General features: G+C 45.2%; 1 protein-coding gene across 2 annotated transcripts in view; it reads right to left on the reverse strand.

Moving 5' to 3' along the window:
- Fhod3 (formin homology 2 domain containing 3) overlaps positions 1 to 15,175 on the reverse strand; it is a 438,336-nt gene that overhangs the window by 387,837 nt on the left and 35,324 nt on the right. For both annotated transcript variants that reach the window (XM_052155219.1, XM_052155218.1), the window contains exon 2: positions 4,649 to 4,755. In XM_052155219.1, coding sequence (XP_052011179.1) covers positions 4,649 to 4,755 — 107 coding nt within the window. The remainder of the gene's footprint in view (positions 1 to 4,648; positions 4,756 to 15,175) is intronic.

The raw sequence follows: 15,175 nt of genomic DNA on the forward strand, positions 1-15,175 counted from the left end.
ACTTCTGAACTGCCCATTTCAATGAACCATGACCCCAAATTCTGGCTATAATTGCCAACAACTATGAGTTCAGTGCATGAGTATGGAACGCTGGGACCCAGGAACACCCAAGGTCGTGATTGTATTATCAATCTTTATGAGAAACTGGAGGTTTAGAGATGTAAAGTTACACACCATGGTTACATGGTGATGACATTAACCATGAAACCTACATCCCTAACCATGATACACAACCTCAGAGATGTCTCTCACTGCACAACCCTAGTTCCATACCCGGGATCCACATGGTGAAAGAAAAGAACCAACTTCCTAACCACTTGCCTTAAGAGTGTTCCTCTGTTGCTGGTATAAAACACTAACTTAGGAAAGAAAGAGCTTATTTCAGCTTACACTTCCAGGTAACAGTCCATCCATCATCAGGGAAGTCAGGGCAGGAGCTGCAGCACACTCTACGGAAGAGCACTGGGTGCTGGGCTGCTCTGTTGGGCTGCTCAGCTGCTTTGTTTATAGTCCAGGCTCACCTGCCTGGGGAATGACACCGCCCACAGTGGGCTGGGCTCTCCTATACCAGTTGACAAGAAAATGCCCTCACAGTCACACCCACAGGCCAACCCGATGGAGCCAATTCCTCACTCTTTCCAGCTGACTGCAATTTGTGTCAAACTGACAAAAACCAAGCAACACAACCCCCCCTGCTGCCTTTCTGGAGTTGCAGAAAGCCTGGCAGATCACCTGTTATACAGGAAGGAAAGTAGAATAGTAACAATATCTTTAGACCATAAATACATTTTATAAATATCTCCAGTTTGTGAATGTCTATCAGAAGAATGCTTGCAGAAGGTCACACAATAGCAGTGTCAGGAACAATCTCGACGCTCCAGGCCTGTTTCCAATGCACTGTGCTACGCTTGCTGATTTCCCTGGCCTTGGGAGGCGACAGACCCTGCTAGGTTTTGTTTGTATAATAATTGCTTTGTCCTTCCTCTGTTGAAGGTCTCTCTCCTATTCTCTGGTTAGCCAGGGCCCAAGTGGTAATTCCAAACAAGTGAGTTAATTTTTAGTCTTGGCATAAAGGAGCAAAGCAATGGACAGGAACAAAGAAACAACTCCTCCAGCAAGGGAACCCACTCCAAACACACCACGGAAAAATGCCAGTTTCACAGCATTAATTTTTAGACCATCTTCCTATAATTTATGCAAAAATAATACTTCTTTAGCTGTGTTTATACCTTAAAAGTAGTAATACTACTTTAGATATCTTAACTAGGAAACATTATATTTTAACCCTTGATTGTGGGAGACATGAATGTCAGTCCCATAAACGTTGTCAAATGCTACACACCTGAGAGAGAACCCAGGAGAGACTCCTGTGCGAGTAACCTGACAGATGGGCATAGATCCCTGCCACCTACATGGGGACAGTTGTGGAGAGCTGTGCAGTACAGCACCTTAAAGATGGCGCCCGTTTCCGCCTTCTCCTATGCCACAGAGTGTTCTCAGTGGTAAACAACTCCTTATTTGGTTGTGGCTGTTGATCTATGGTTGTTTCCGTATATGTGGACCTATCTGCTTGCGGCACGTGGCTCACATGGGTTGGCTGCCTAGGGGGTTCTTAAGCTTTGCATGGGTGTTTGGGGTGGGGGGGGGGAGGTGAGAAGTCAGAAGTCAGAAGATTTTTCAAGGTTCCTGAATAAACTGCTTAAAGAAGAGTTCGTGTGTTGACTCTTTCCTCACTGGTCGAGATAGGCGCGACAGACAGTCTCTGCCTGAAGCTACTTGTTGGTCAGCAACCAGGGATTTGCGTGCACCTCAAGGCAGTGATTGTAATTCTCCTGTCAAGGGAACAATGTGACCCAGCTGTTCCGGGCCACTTTTCTCATGGGCCTTCTGCTCCCCAGACCTAGGACAGACAAGAAGATGTGCCTGTTTTCATACCCTATCTTAGGTATGTTACAAAATTCAAGGGATAGTCACTATGAAGAAAGACCATTTCAAAGACATACAAGCCTCTGAGGGGACTTTGGAACACATCTCTGTCAATGGGCTTCTACCCATCATGTTGTGGGATATGAGCTCCAGACTGAAGTTTCCATGCCTTGAGCTCCTTTCTTGTATTATCACATATTCTGCATCCATTGCTGGAGGTGTGGGAGGGCACAGAAATGGGAACCCGGCTGAGGTTGGTCAGACTTCATCACTATGACAAATACCCAAGAAAATTCACTTAGGGAAGGAAAGATTTGTTCTGGCCCATGGTTCCAGGGATTCCATCCCGTCATGGTCTGGAGTGCAGAGTCCAGCAAAGCAGCTCCTGTCATGGAGGACAAGAAGCAGACAGACAGAAGGCCTGTGCTAGCAATGTTTTTCTTCCTTCCCCTTTTATTTCATCCAGACTCCCAGTCTGCACTCATGAAGGTCTTCCCCATGTAGTTGATTCTCTCTGTAAATGCACTCACAGACACAGCAAGAGGTGTGCTTAATAGTCTCATAGGCAGTCCTCAGCCCAGATAGCTTGACTACCGCAAGTCTCTGCTTATAGCATGGACTTGTGGTCAAGTAAATAGTCAGACAGGAACAAAGAAGAAGCCATGCACTGGGACCTACCCCGGGGAGCATGGCTTACACTCCCCAGCCATGTAGTACCATCTGTGGAAACACCTGTAGCATCCGAATGCTGGTGGCACCCATGAGATGTTGCATCGTGATGATTGATGTTAGCAACGGCATTGTCTCTTCTCTGGTCCCCAGATGCAGTCTGGCTTGGCTGTTCCCATTGAAGGAAACGGTGTAGACCAAGACTAATGTCATTGCATGAACCAACCTCATGTCACCACAGGAGCAGAGAGCATGCTGTGTAGGACCTGAAGTGCCTTTGCCAGGAGCTCCTGGGATAGCAAAAGGGTGCTGACTCTGGAATCGGTCCTACTGTGTACACACCTGGCTCACCATCTATCTGCTCCTGGCTCTTCTACCTGGGATGTGAAATCGGACCTTCACTTGTCTTTGATGATAGTGAAGCCAACAAAATACAATTACTACTAAATCCTCCAACTAACTATTCGAAACATTCTGTAAATGAGAAGCCTCGGCGTGGTCTCTTCCCTTCACTTTATCCTAATATTGCTGACTTTTTTACCTTTTTTTTCTTGCACTTCCATCTCTAAATCATTCAAGTTTTTGAAAAAAAAAAATAAGATCAGGCGGGACTTGCTCTATAAGTATTGCATCACTAGAAACAATTCTCAAGTTGACAATGATCTACTCATAAAACTCATGGGGTCTGTTTGATCAGTGAGCCAGGAAGGGATCCAATGAGACTGTCATTCTAGCCAATATTCTGACATCTACAAAGGGATGCCATTGTCGGGCACAGGCTAAAGCTACTGCAGTGGAATTTCCCCTTGAATACACTGGTCCTATAATCCTTTAATGTCTAGTTTTAAGATGCTGAAGAGGACTGGTGATGTAGTTCAGTGGGTAGAGCGCTTGTCTAACATGCGCAAAGCCCTCTGTTCAGTCTCCAGTGCCTCGGAGGTGAAGGCAGGAGGATAGAAGGTCAAGGTCATCCTCTGTTATATTGCAGGTTTGGGACCCAGCCTGGACTCCTTGGGAGCCTATCTGAAACTCAGGTGACAATCATGCTGATATGTGGTTCTGTTGCTGGAGAGATTCCTCTTACATGTGCACCCTATGAAGCACCCAGAGAGTTTACCCTTGCTCCACTGGATATCTTCTAAGAACTTTCCTTGATCCTACAAGGCACCTTGACCTTTTGATGATCATGACCAGGAAAAGTCATTCTATGTCTGTAAAGTGCCATTCTTTGAACTCTGCATGAAAAATCAATGTTCCCTGCTAGTATCCATTTGGCTACATTATTAGTTTGGCCAAGAGAGTGTCATATAATTTTGGGGGTTTCTGAATACCACATTACAACCATATAAGAATAATCTGGAAGCCTCAGGAACACTGTGAAGGTCTAGAAGGAAGCAGGTGATACAATCAGAGCTATGCCTGGTTCAAGGTAGATAAGGGACCGGAAGAGAGGCAGCCCCACCAGATGGCTCTGTCAGCATCCCAGCTGACACAGGAAGGCTGGTTATCTGTGTGTATAGTCCAACGGAGGTTTCACTTTCTGTACACATTCTGATTTATCATGAGTGTTGCCCTATCCCTCAGTACAGTAATTCTAAGTGTCATGCAATCTAGATGGAGGCTAAAAAAATAACATATTAATTGACCTAATTAATAACTATTTACCCTCTATAATAAGTTAAAAAGATATATACCATAAAACTACCAGGATCTGCCAAGAAACTAAAATACCAACTAAATTATTGAAAACAATAATTAAAATAGCTATCAATCTACACAAGTCTAGAGAATGTTGATTTGTTTTGCTCAGGTTGAAAAGTCCCTTAAAAGAGAATACTATGTGTTCAATTAACCCATCTCAGAAACTTCTCTTAAGCCAGGCTGCCCACAAAGAGCAAAGTCTCTCGAGATAGAAAAAGATCTACAGTCACCAAGTTCTCGCCTGATTCTAAGTGAATGTCAAGGCCAAGGTAGTTTCTCCAAAGCATTCTAAAACCAGCACAGCAGCATCGGAGGTAAGTCATTCCAGTGGGCAGGGACAACGGTGGCTTACCCTGTGTCATCCTGGAAGCCTTCCAGCTCATCCCGCTGTTCCGCCAGCGTGGCTTCCAGATCCAGGTAGGCACCATTGTGGGACAGCTGCAGGGTACAGTCATCGAGCTGGGAGAGAAAGAAGGAGTTAGTTCTAGCCATCTCTTCTGATGGGGACCAGGTACCATCAGGTCACTTAAATTGCCCTCCAGGATTTTTAAAAACCACATTTTACTCTGAACTGTGTGTGGTACCTAGCTGGAGGAAGGACTATACTAGTAAAAGCATCCTGGAGCCCACTTGGTACAAGTGGACAGAGGCATCTCTCAGAAGACTGGCATTGGCCCAAGTTGTAAAGATTCTGAAGTTGTGGTCAGCATCATTTTGTTATATTTAGAATGATTACTCACACTTTAAAATACATGTAAATTATTTTGCCAAAGACTATGATTAATATTATGAGAAAACCAAGTATATAATGTTATGTTTGACTTCTGAGTTGTCAAGATGGCTCTTAGTGATCTAGGTGGTGAGTCAAGACTCTAGTTCCAAAGTGCAGACAACTATGGTAGCTCATGATTGAAATCCCAGTACATTAGAGGAAGAGGCAAGAGGAAAGACAGAAGTGCAGTGGTGATCACAGCTGGAGTCCTGGCCTAACAGCAGTTAACTCTTTTTTGAATTTCCAGCTTAATTTCCTGCAGCCTCAACATTGACTCTTCCTTCGTGGTCCCCAAGGCCTGCCAAAGATCTGCCTCAACATGTTCTGTGACAAAGCCCCAAGTAACAACAGAAAACCCCACAATCTTCCTGGCCTATGACAACAAGAGCCTCAGGCCTCAGACTGCCTTATCCCCCCCTCATCCCGTACTTCCATCTCCATCCCCACCCCCACATTCCAGGCATCACTAACTACCACCATTTCCCAATCACCATCTTAACAAAATTATATATCTGACCCAGGCAGGGCACCAAAGAACACAGAAGGGCTTCCTTCCCTCAGAGATACGGTTTCACTGAATGAACGGGCCAGACAAATAGACTGTAGATTAGAGTAAGAGCAACTGTCAGTCAGTGGCCATTCTTCCTCCATTTATGCTTCAGCGACTGTCTTCAGAAGAGATGCCAAACCCTCCATAATATTGTTCAAGTCCCCCCCCCCAGGAGAAGGGTATCACTGCTCTCCAGCCAAATGTCACCACCTTAATCCCCTAATTAAAGGGTGAGAAGGGCCCTGTTCAATGGTGCTAGTAAGTCTCTCAACTGAAAAAGAAAAGGTGGACATGGGCCTCTTAGTCCCTTAAGAGGAATATGTGGGGTGGGCCCTGATCAACCAGGGGATGAGGATCAAATTGGGATATTGACTGCCCTGGGACAGACTGCCTTGGTGGCTGGGGCACAGAGGCTAAGATCCCAATGGAATCATCACCCTGTACTCAGCCTCACCAGAGCCTTGCCATGACGCATACTCTGCCTCACCACTACACCCGAAACTCAAGATTAATATTTAAACTACCACCATGCAAGCCAAGGCGCATGGATAAAATGTGTTGGGGCTGCAATGACAGTGACATAGTGAACTCACCTAGATAGTTCAAAGTTGGGGGGGGGGGGTCAGCTTTCCGTCTCACTTTTACAAATTGGTAGAAGCCTATATTGTTACTTTGGTCACTGGTGTTACAAAAACCCTTAGCCTACGGAAGGAAGGGTTTGTTTTGTCTTGTGGTTTAAGAGGGGATACAGTCTGTTATACCTAGGAAGTTGTTGAATTAGGATTGAGAAGCAGCCTGTCACTGTTCACAGTTCAGAAGCAGAGAGGTTTGAATGCTGGTGCAAATTTCAATGACGTTTGAATGAAGCCAAGCCTAGGGGATGGCACCGCCCACATTCGAGATGGTTCTCCCTTCCTCAGTTAAACCTTCCTGGAAACATCCTTGTAAACAATCTCAGAGCTACGTCTCCATGGTGATTCTAAATCATCAAGCTGACAAAAAAAGATTAACCATTTCAACCTCAGCAATAGTTACTAAGTAACTTCCAAAACAAATGTCCAAAGCCAAGGTGTAAAGGCAACAAGGAAAGACTAATTTCAAACTGGTTGTTACAAAAATTCAGGCAGAAAGATCAAAGCTTTCCCTACTAAAGGACTCAGATACCTCCCTGCCAGACTGAGTCCCTGGCCTCTATTCCTGCTTAGGGGCAGGCAACCTGATCCCCTGCCCTGGCCTCTATGTCAAAAGTCCTCCCAGATGACTTAAGGGTCCTGGAATTTCCTGACTCAGACAATTTTCATGTCAACCCTGATCCCCTGGCAGCATGTCCCCCGCACTCCTTTCTTGGCTGGAACTTTGGTGGCCAGAACACTGTCGGGCACTTCGGGACATAAGACAAAGCAGAGAGCCATGCGGGAAGATAGCATTACAGGGTTATTATAGAAGGGTGGCGATTAGGAAATTTAGGGGCAGTGACAGTGGCATGGCTGAGAGACTTCAGATCAGGTTGCAGCCTGTCAACCTGTGGCCAGGGTTCTGGCAGGGATCAAGCTGCTCCGGAGGGAGTCAATCCCAGACCCACAATAAAGGTCCTTCTACGTCTCCTAACTGTGCCACTCCCGCTCCCGCCCCAGTCAAAACATGCCATTTTAAACAAGCAGCCCGAAGACAGAGAAAACGCCTCTGCTCCTTAGATGCCGCACAAAGTGATTCTGGGGTTCTTTTGACTGCTCCTACAGAGAGAATGCACTCAAAAAGGGCAGGCTCACCATTCCGGAAAAAAAACCTCAAACATCTGAAGTAAGGCTGATGTCACGTCTCGATTTATATATTCTTTCCTTTCCCCAAGCCAGTGAAGTGGTGTGTTGCTGGGGTGGTTTAATGATTATCTGGGTTCTGGCAGCAAGTCTAGAGAAAGCCTAGTCTAGGCAATAAAGTTTCTATGCAACCCTGAAATAGATTTCAACAGAACCCTTCTATAAATACACATGAGACTACCCTTTAAACTAATTTCGTTAGTTGTGTAGAAGTAAGAAAATACAAGACTTAACAATAGCCTTCAAAGTTTAAAGAAAATCTCAGAGGAGCATCACTCACTTGAGCCATTTGATGGGACCCTCCCAAGCTCACACCCACAGCCTCCCCATGGGATTCTGGACAATGGCCTGGAACCCACGCTGGCCTGTGTCTTGCTCCTCATGGGTGATACCTGATGCAGCCTAGCTGATCTTCAGGCACTGGTTCCCAGGAGCTGTCCTCCCTTCCAGCCACTGGAATTCTGCCACTGAGTGAGGCCAACCCAGACTGCCAAGCTGCGGATGATCCAGCGGCTGATGACTGACACACAGGGCAGCCCAAGAGACATCAGGGAAACAAACCCAAGCCCGCGCTTCCCAGTAGACCCTCAAGCTTCTCAGTAATCTCATGGCTGTTAGTTTAAGTCAATCTCCTCTCTCCATGATGTGTCCCCACAGACCACCCACAGCTGACAGGTGAGGCAAATCTGACCACCTGAGCTCCCAGAGGCTGTATGAGTGAAGGCTGAGAGGCTATCCCAAGTTGCCCGCTAATGACAGGTCCAAGCACTCATCCAGGCCTGAGATGGGACCCAACACACACATCCAACCTTGACCCTCCCTGCGCTAAAACTCCTGCTGAGGACGAAGGACAATACCAGGTGCTGAGTACAAGGAGTCTGAAACACCAAGGAATTAGGGAATGGTGACTTCAAAGCCCCTCCCAGAGAAGTCAGAAAAGCCAGGCGTGTAAATCCCCTGGTCCCCAGAGTTCTATTGCACCACCTAAGGTCTATTGCTCCTCTTGCAAACTCCAGAGTAAAAGAAGACAGTACCATGGTCAGAATGTGAAACTTCAGCAAGCTCTCGTGCCTTAACCCTGGGTCCCCAACTGGCGGCTCTGTTTTGGAGAGGCTGTGGATCCCTTAAGAGGTGGGTTATACAGTACCAGGTATGAGAAGCCCTTGTTTGAGTTATTGATCATGGCTTTCCATGATCTTAAAACATTCAGGCTGTTACTATTGCCCTTGGTTTCTACCCATTCCCAGAGGTAAAAGTTAAGTCCTTATTGCTAAGGATACCACGTACTTCAGACACAAGGCCCAGAGATACCTGAGCTAGAACTGACCTTAATACCTCCTCCCCTGAGCAACAGCTTTTATGGTATCAGAAGTTACCAAAGGAGAGGAATAAATAATAGTCCTATCTAACCATAAAGTCTGTGAACCACAATAATGATCAATACAGCCTAACAACTCAGAAGATGCAATAGTGGTATGCAATACCTTGGTGGTAACCAATGGCTCTCTAATTGGACTCAGTGGAAATCAGCCTAATACAGGGAATCTAGCCAACTACTAGGTCTGGTGAAGTCATGGGTCTTGAACCTACAACCACCACTTCACTAAACCAGCGTAATGCCTAAATACATTCTAAATACTTGTCCTTACACCCACAGATAAGTGTAGTTCTCACCCCACATCAAGGAAACATCTCTTTGCAACACAGAAAGACCATTACAGAAAAATACAACCAGTCAGAACAGGGGTTGTGGTGCCCAGTGCTAATGGATATGCGTACAAAACCATCTGGCACCTGAGGGATCTTTGCAGAAGAGGGGATGGGAAGATTATAAAAGCCAGAGAATCCGGGGATTTTCTGTGAGATTGTGTCAACTAGTAATCTCAGAACCTATATTCATAAATTCCCACCAACGTGGTTGGCGAACACATGAGTTAAACAGGGAAAACAACAGTGGACATGACAAAGTGGATGAGGGAAAAATCATGACCCTACACAAAGAACTCCTCAACCTTACACAAAGAACTAAAAGCAGAAGGGATGCTAAGCATGGAGGAAATAGTCTTCCTCAGAGAAGAGTGCATCAATTGTATCTGATGCCAAATACTCTGCTCTGAAAACATACATACGAGTAAAATTATACACACAATTAATGAAAAAAGAGGTCATGAGTTTGAAGAGGAACAAGGAGTAGCTGGGAGGGCTTGGAGAGAAGAAAGGAAAGGGAGAAAGGGGGCGGGTATAGCTAGAGGAATCGAGTCAGTACTTACAGGATCCTGTCTCCAACCTCTCTGCCTTCTGATCTGCAGGGATGTGTGGACGAGCCTGCTGCTGCAGCCAGGATCTGTCCCCACTGCCCTGTTCCCTCCATCATGATACACTATACCCATAAAATGAATCTTTGCTCCCTCATCTTGCTTTAGCTAAACATTTTAGCACAGTGGTAAGAAAGTAACCAGTATAAAGCAAACTATGATAGATTCTAGCCATCGCAAGCCCAGGCCTTCTGAGCTCTGTGGTCCCAGGCCGCTCCTGGCTCAGCACCACGGGAGCCCTGGTGCTCGCTCTCCAAGGCTGAGTTCACCGGGAGCCTCTTTTGTGTACACCTCAAGCCAACCACCGCCCTCAGAGGGGCACGCAGCAGTCAGCGCATTACAGGTGGTCACTTACTGAATGGCTGCACCCAAAGGCAGAAGAGACAAGAAGCTGGACTTCGATGATGAGCAAATGAAATTAGAAAAGGCAGCTTCCCAATGAGCCGCCGTGTGTTCCTTTCACGCTTCCTAAAAAAACAACTCAAAATACTGGCTCTGTCCCTCGGGGGTCTAGGGGTTGTGCTCCTCCATGAGAACCATTGCAGTGGAATGAAGCAGGGGCAGGGTGGGGGCTCCAGCTATGGGCTTGCCACTGCTTACCATTTCCTAAGGGGCATAGCCAAGCTAGGCTGTTCATTTCATTACCCTGAAAACTACACATCTTCCTAATGTGTTCTCTGTAAGCATCTCTATATGCATGGTTGGCCTTCTGTACCTGATGTATGTATGTATGTATGTATGTATGTATGTATGTATGTATATGTATACATATATACATATATATGTATATATATACATGTATATATACACACACACCTACATATATATACATACATGTACATGTAAATGTACATATACATATATATATATATATATATATATGAGAGGCTATCACAAGTTGCCTGCTAATGATAAATTTGTTATAAATTAGGGTACCTAATTTGTGAAAATTCTGTCATATATATATATATATATATATATATATATATATATATATATATATATATATATATATGGAGTTGCCATATATGAGCCAATCAGGAAGTAGTACTCTACATAGGACAATCAGTCTTTCATTTTTGTTGCCTAAACAATACAGTATAGTAACTGTTGACATCATATTGTATATCTTTAGTAATTTAGAGATGACATATATTACACACATGGATGGGCATAGGTGTTATAAGCAGATTATGCATTTTACCTAAAGTATTTGAATAGCCACAACTTTGAGTATTTACATAGAAACCATTACTGGTGCCCCTTGTCCCCTAACTAATGACAATGCCATACATTTCATAACAAAAAAAAATCATATCTCTAAGGATAAAAGTAAAAAATCGTAAATATAGGAAACAGCTGGTCAGTTTTCTTAAGAAACCAAGAAACTGGATTACACAATAGCAACAGGAAATTAGTGCCACTGACCAGCCCTTACCAAGTGCAATCCTAGGGACCATGAGACTCCTCAGCATAACTGTAACACAGCCAGTTTAATGAATGACCTAGGGAAAAACCGAAGATCCAGCCCCTGGGATTAGGAAATATTATGAGTGTCCTTGTTTCAAAAGTGGCTTGATTTTGCTTCCTCTGATGCATAGGTGAGCTGTTGGTGGTCAGCAACCAAGCACCAATAGCCTTGTTCTGAGCTGATTCAGAGAGTTTCCACATCAAGTTCTAGATTTCCATTTCAAATAAGAAGTGCACACAGCCCACCCACCCCCACCCCCAGCAGTGGGAACCTCTGCTAGAATCCACAAGAAAACAAAGGCAAAAGCTTTAGGAATTGTAAAGGGTATTCCAGCAAACAAATCACTCTTCATCATTACACCTGTAATCCCAGCACTCTGGGAGGCAGAGGCAGGTGGATTTCTGAATTCGAAGCCAGCCTGGTTGAAAATGTTTCCATTGCTGTTTCAGGAAACATGGAAGGAAGAGAAGGATATGAACGTTAAAGTGGGGATCGTGGGAAAGCCTGGGGGCTGATACAATATGGAGTGTCTAAAGCAAGCAAATTAGTAAATAGAAGTGCTACTCACCAACATGGGAAACACCAGGTAAAAAGTGTGGGGGACAGGGATAAAGCTGGGATTTCTCTTTCTCACCTGCTTTGTTTATTGTGTCTCAACAAATGGAAGCATTTGGGTTATTTAAGAAAAAAAATCATACACAAATTTTATTATTTTCAAAGAACTAAATTAATTTTAATTATTTTCTTTTTCTCTGTTTTTCACTCACTTTGTGAATGTGTTTGGGCTTTTTGCGTGGGGTGTGTGTGTGTATATGTGGTATAGTGTGGTGTGTGTGGTATGTGTGTGTGGTATATGTGCATGATATAGTGTGGTGTATGGTGTGGTGCATGTGTGGTGGTATGTATGTTGTGATGTGTGGTATGGCTTGTGTATGTGTGTGTGGTGTAGTGTGGTGAGTGTTTGTAGTATGTGTGTGGACTTCTGTGTGTGTGTGTGTGTGTATGTGTGTGTGTGTGTGTTTGTGTGTGTGTGTGTGTATGTGTGCATGTGGTATCTGGGGGAGCTGCTTTATTTGAGTCTCTTTAAGATATATATTTTTTATTTTATGTGTATGGGTGTTTGCCTACATGTGTTCATGTGTGCCACACGTCTGCAGTGGCCATGCAGTCCAGATGAGGACATTAGAATCCCTGGAGTTCCCAATGGCTCTGAGCCCCCATGGCAATGATTGGGTCAGCATGCACATCTTTCCTTTTCTGTTTACATCTCCACAGCAAGCATCTTTGCAGAGACCTGATGACCACCCTGTTCACAGGACCCCGATTCACAGTGACACCTTTTCCAGTAGACATCATGAAGTACAGGACTAGGAAGGGTTGTCCCTAAGAACTGTCCCCTGCACTCTCTGCCTGAGCTATACAATAAAGTTGCTGTTGAGAAAGTGAAACAAAGGGGAAGAAGACTATGAGAGACGCGTGTACGCCTGTAAAGACCTTGTACTAGAGAGTGTAGGAAACTTACAACTGAACAGCAACGGGCAAATAACCCCATTTAAAAGTGGGCAAAGGATTTGAACCATCATGGACCAGCCAGCACTTACAACACAGCCTGTGGCTGTGAGCCAGGGATAGACGGTCAATGGGGAGCTACTTCCATCCCTCATGATACGGCCTGTAGAATATGACTGAGAACGCCAAGACCCTTCAACCCGGGGTCTCCACCATCTATCTTCAGTGGTTCTCAGACTCCAGTGCATTCAATAGCCTCCTGGAACGTTGGGTCACACTCTGTGTGGGTCTAGGCATCTGGATCCCAAGGATCTGTATAATTCCTACCATTACCCAGTGAATAGATACACTGTATGAGAACCTTAGGCTTCACTCTGAGACAGAAGACAGAGATGATACTGTTAAACTCCTTAGTGAAGTTAAGCCGAGAGCAAACTCTGAAGCTCTAATTGCCTCAGAACTTGTTCTTCTCCCAGTCCTTGGCTCTTCTTTCAATCACATTGTAGCCTAATAGATTCTTCCTAATGACCAAGTCTATCCCTGGGGCTAACTGTGGGTATCGGGATAACACCCCAGCAAAGATGCACCGAGATCTTTGGAAACAGCACAAACGGACCAGCACTCTGGCTTCACAGTAGCCATATCTTGGCCTAGGAACAGAAGCCACACCTTACAGAAGGTCCAGCTGGCTGCCACTGTGAACTTCGAAGAAATGCTTTCAATAATTCTAGAGGGTGAGCTGCCTGCTAGCCAGGAAGTCTGAACACACGGGCCAATCAGAGCATCCCCAGAAGAAAAGAAAACCAGTCTCATTGTTCATTATCACAGCTGTAAAACTCAGAGACTGGCAGATGTCACAATACCAGTGAACAGCTCCCTGCCTTGCCTGGTGTGACCAGCTTGATCATTTACAATAGCTTTGGTTAGTTGCCAATAGTTTAGAATAAAGACAATATACATTAAACTCCAGGTTCACTGTTCCCAGGAAGAACAGAGCAATGTAGAGCCCCTGCAGTCCCCCTCTCCAGGCTAAGCTCCACCACACTTCCTTCAGTGCATATACTAGCCAAGGCTCCAAGCCACCTGCCCACCTGGCCCCTGTATGCTGTAAGTTGAGACCATCATGGCTCAGGAGATGCAATTGCTCTCTATGCAGACACTATGACTGGCTGCAGTCTCTTCGTTTCTTTTCCGCCGTCTGTAACACTATATGCTGTGTACAGTCAGCCCTTCTCAATAACCAAGCAAGTTCCACATCAGCAGCATGAAGTCAACCATGTCTTTACTCTATTCCCTTAGTAACTCATTAACCACATGACCAGACAGCCCTGGCTCGGTGATGAGTGAAAATCCCCCCTTGAAACACCTCTGCAGAGTTCTGCCCAGGTTCCTGTAAGGTGTGCTGTCATGAGACCCCGAGTGCTTACGTCAGCAAGCCCCCCTGCTTCTCTCATGTACACCTCCACAGCAAGGAGCTCTGTGGTAACTCTCTGACCACTCTGTTTATAGGACGCTGCTTCACACTATGCCTTCCCCAGCCCAGATCACGAAGTAAAGGACTGGGAAGGGTTTTCGTCGCTTTCCCCTGTATTCTCTACCATAGCTTTTCCAATACAATTAAACACTTACAGGCATCACGTACCTATAAATGGCAAATTGTACATGTTTAACTGGGAGACAATGAAGGGAAGGGGAGGGGAGGGAAGAGATGAACAGGGGAGGGGAGGGAAGGGGAGGAAAGCTGAGAGAAGGGGAAGAGGGCGGTGGGAGGATGGGACAGAGCAAGAACTGCCTGCTCAAGAGCAGAATGTCCCTCTCTGAGAAAGAACTCTCCGACAGCTTCAGGGGACTCACACAGCCCATCCAAAATGGCGCCACTAAAGTGAGCCCCCTCACCTCACAATGCCATAATGTCCCCAAGTTAATGTTACCTTAAAAAAAAAAAAAAAAGAAAGAAAAGCCCAAACGCATTGTCATCTCTAATTTGTGTCTCAGACATGTCTGGGGAGAAAATGTGGGCTCTTCTTGTGGGGGTGATTCGTGCTGTGTGGCAGCTATGAGCACGATCATGGCCACGGCCAAGTCTGAGGTATTTAGGGGCCGCACTCACTAACCACTGTGCAAACCTCTGTAGCTGAGGGGAAAACTATTGGTCTGTAACTCTAGAAATGTCTAGAGTTAGAACAAGGAGTGTCTGAGGAGTCTGTCCACTGACAGATAAGATAATTGGATTTCAGATTACTGAGTATTAAGTTTTAAGAATTAATTAGATTTTGGGCTAGAGAGATGGCTCAGTAGTTAAAAGCACTGACTACCCTTCCTAAAGGTCCTGAATTCAAATCCCAGCAACCACACGGTAGCTCACAACCATCTGTAACAGATTCTGGGGTATCTGAAGACAGCTACAGTGTGCTCACTTAAATAAATAAAATCTTTTAAAAAAGA

This window comes from Apodemus sylvaticus, chromosome 13 (genome assembly GCF_947179515.1).
Source record: "Apodemus sylvaticus chromosome 13, mApoSyl1.1, whole genome shotgun sequence".
Classification (NCBI taxonomy): domain Eukaryota; kingdom Metazoa; phylum Chordata; class Mammalia; order Rodentia; family Muridae; genus Apodemus; species Apodemus sylvaticus.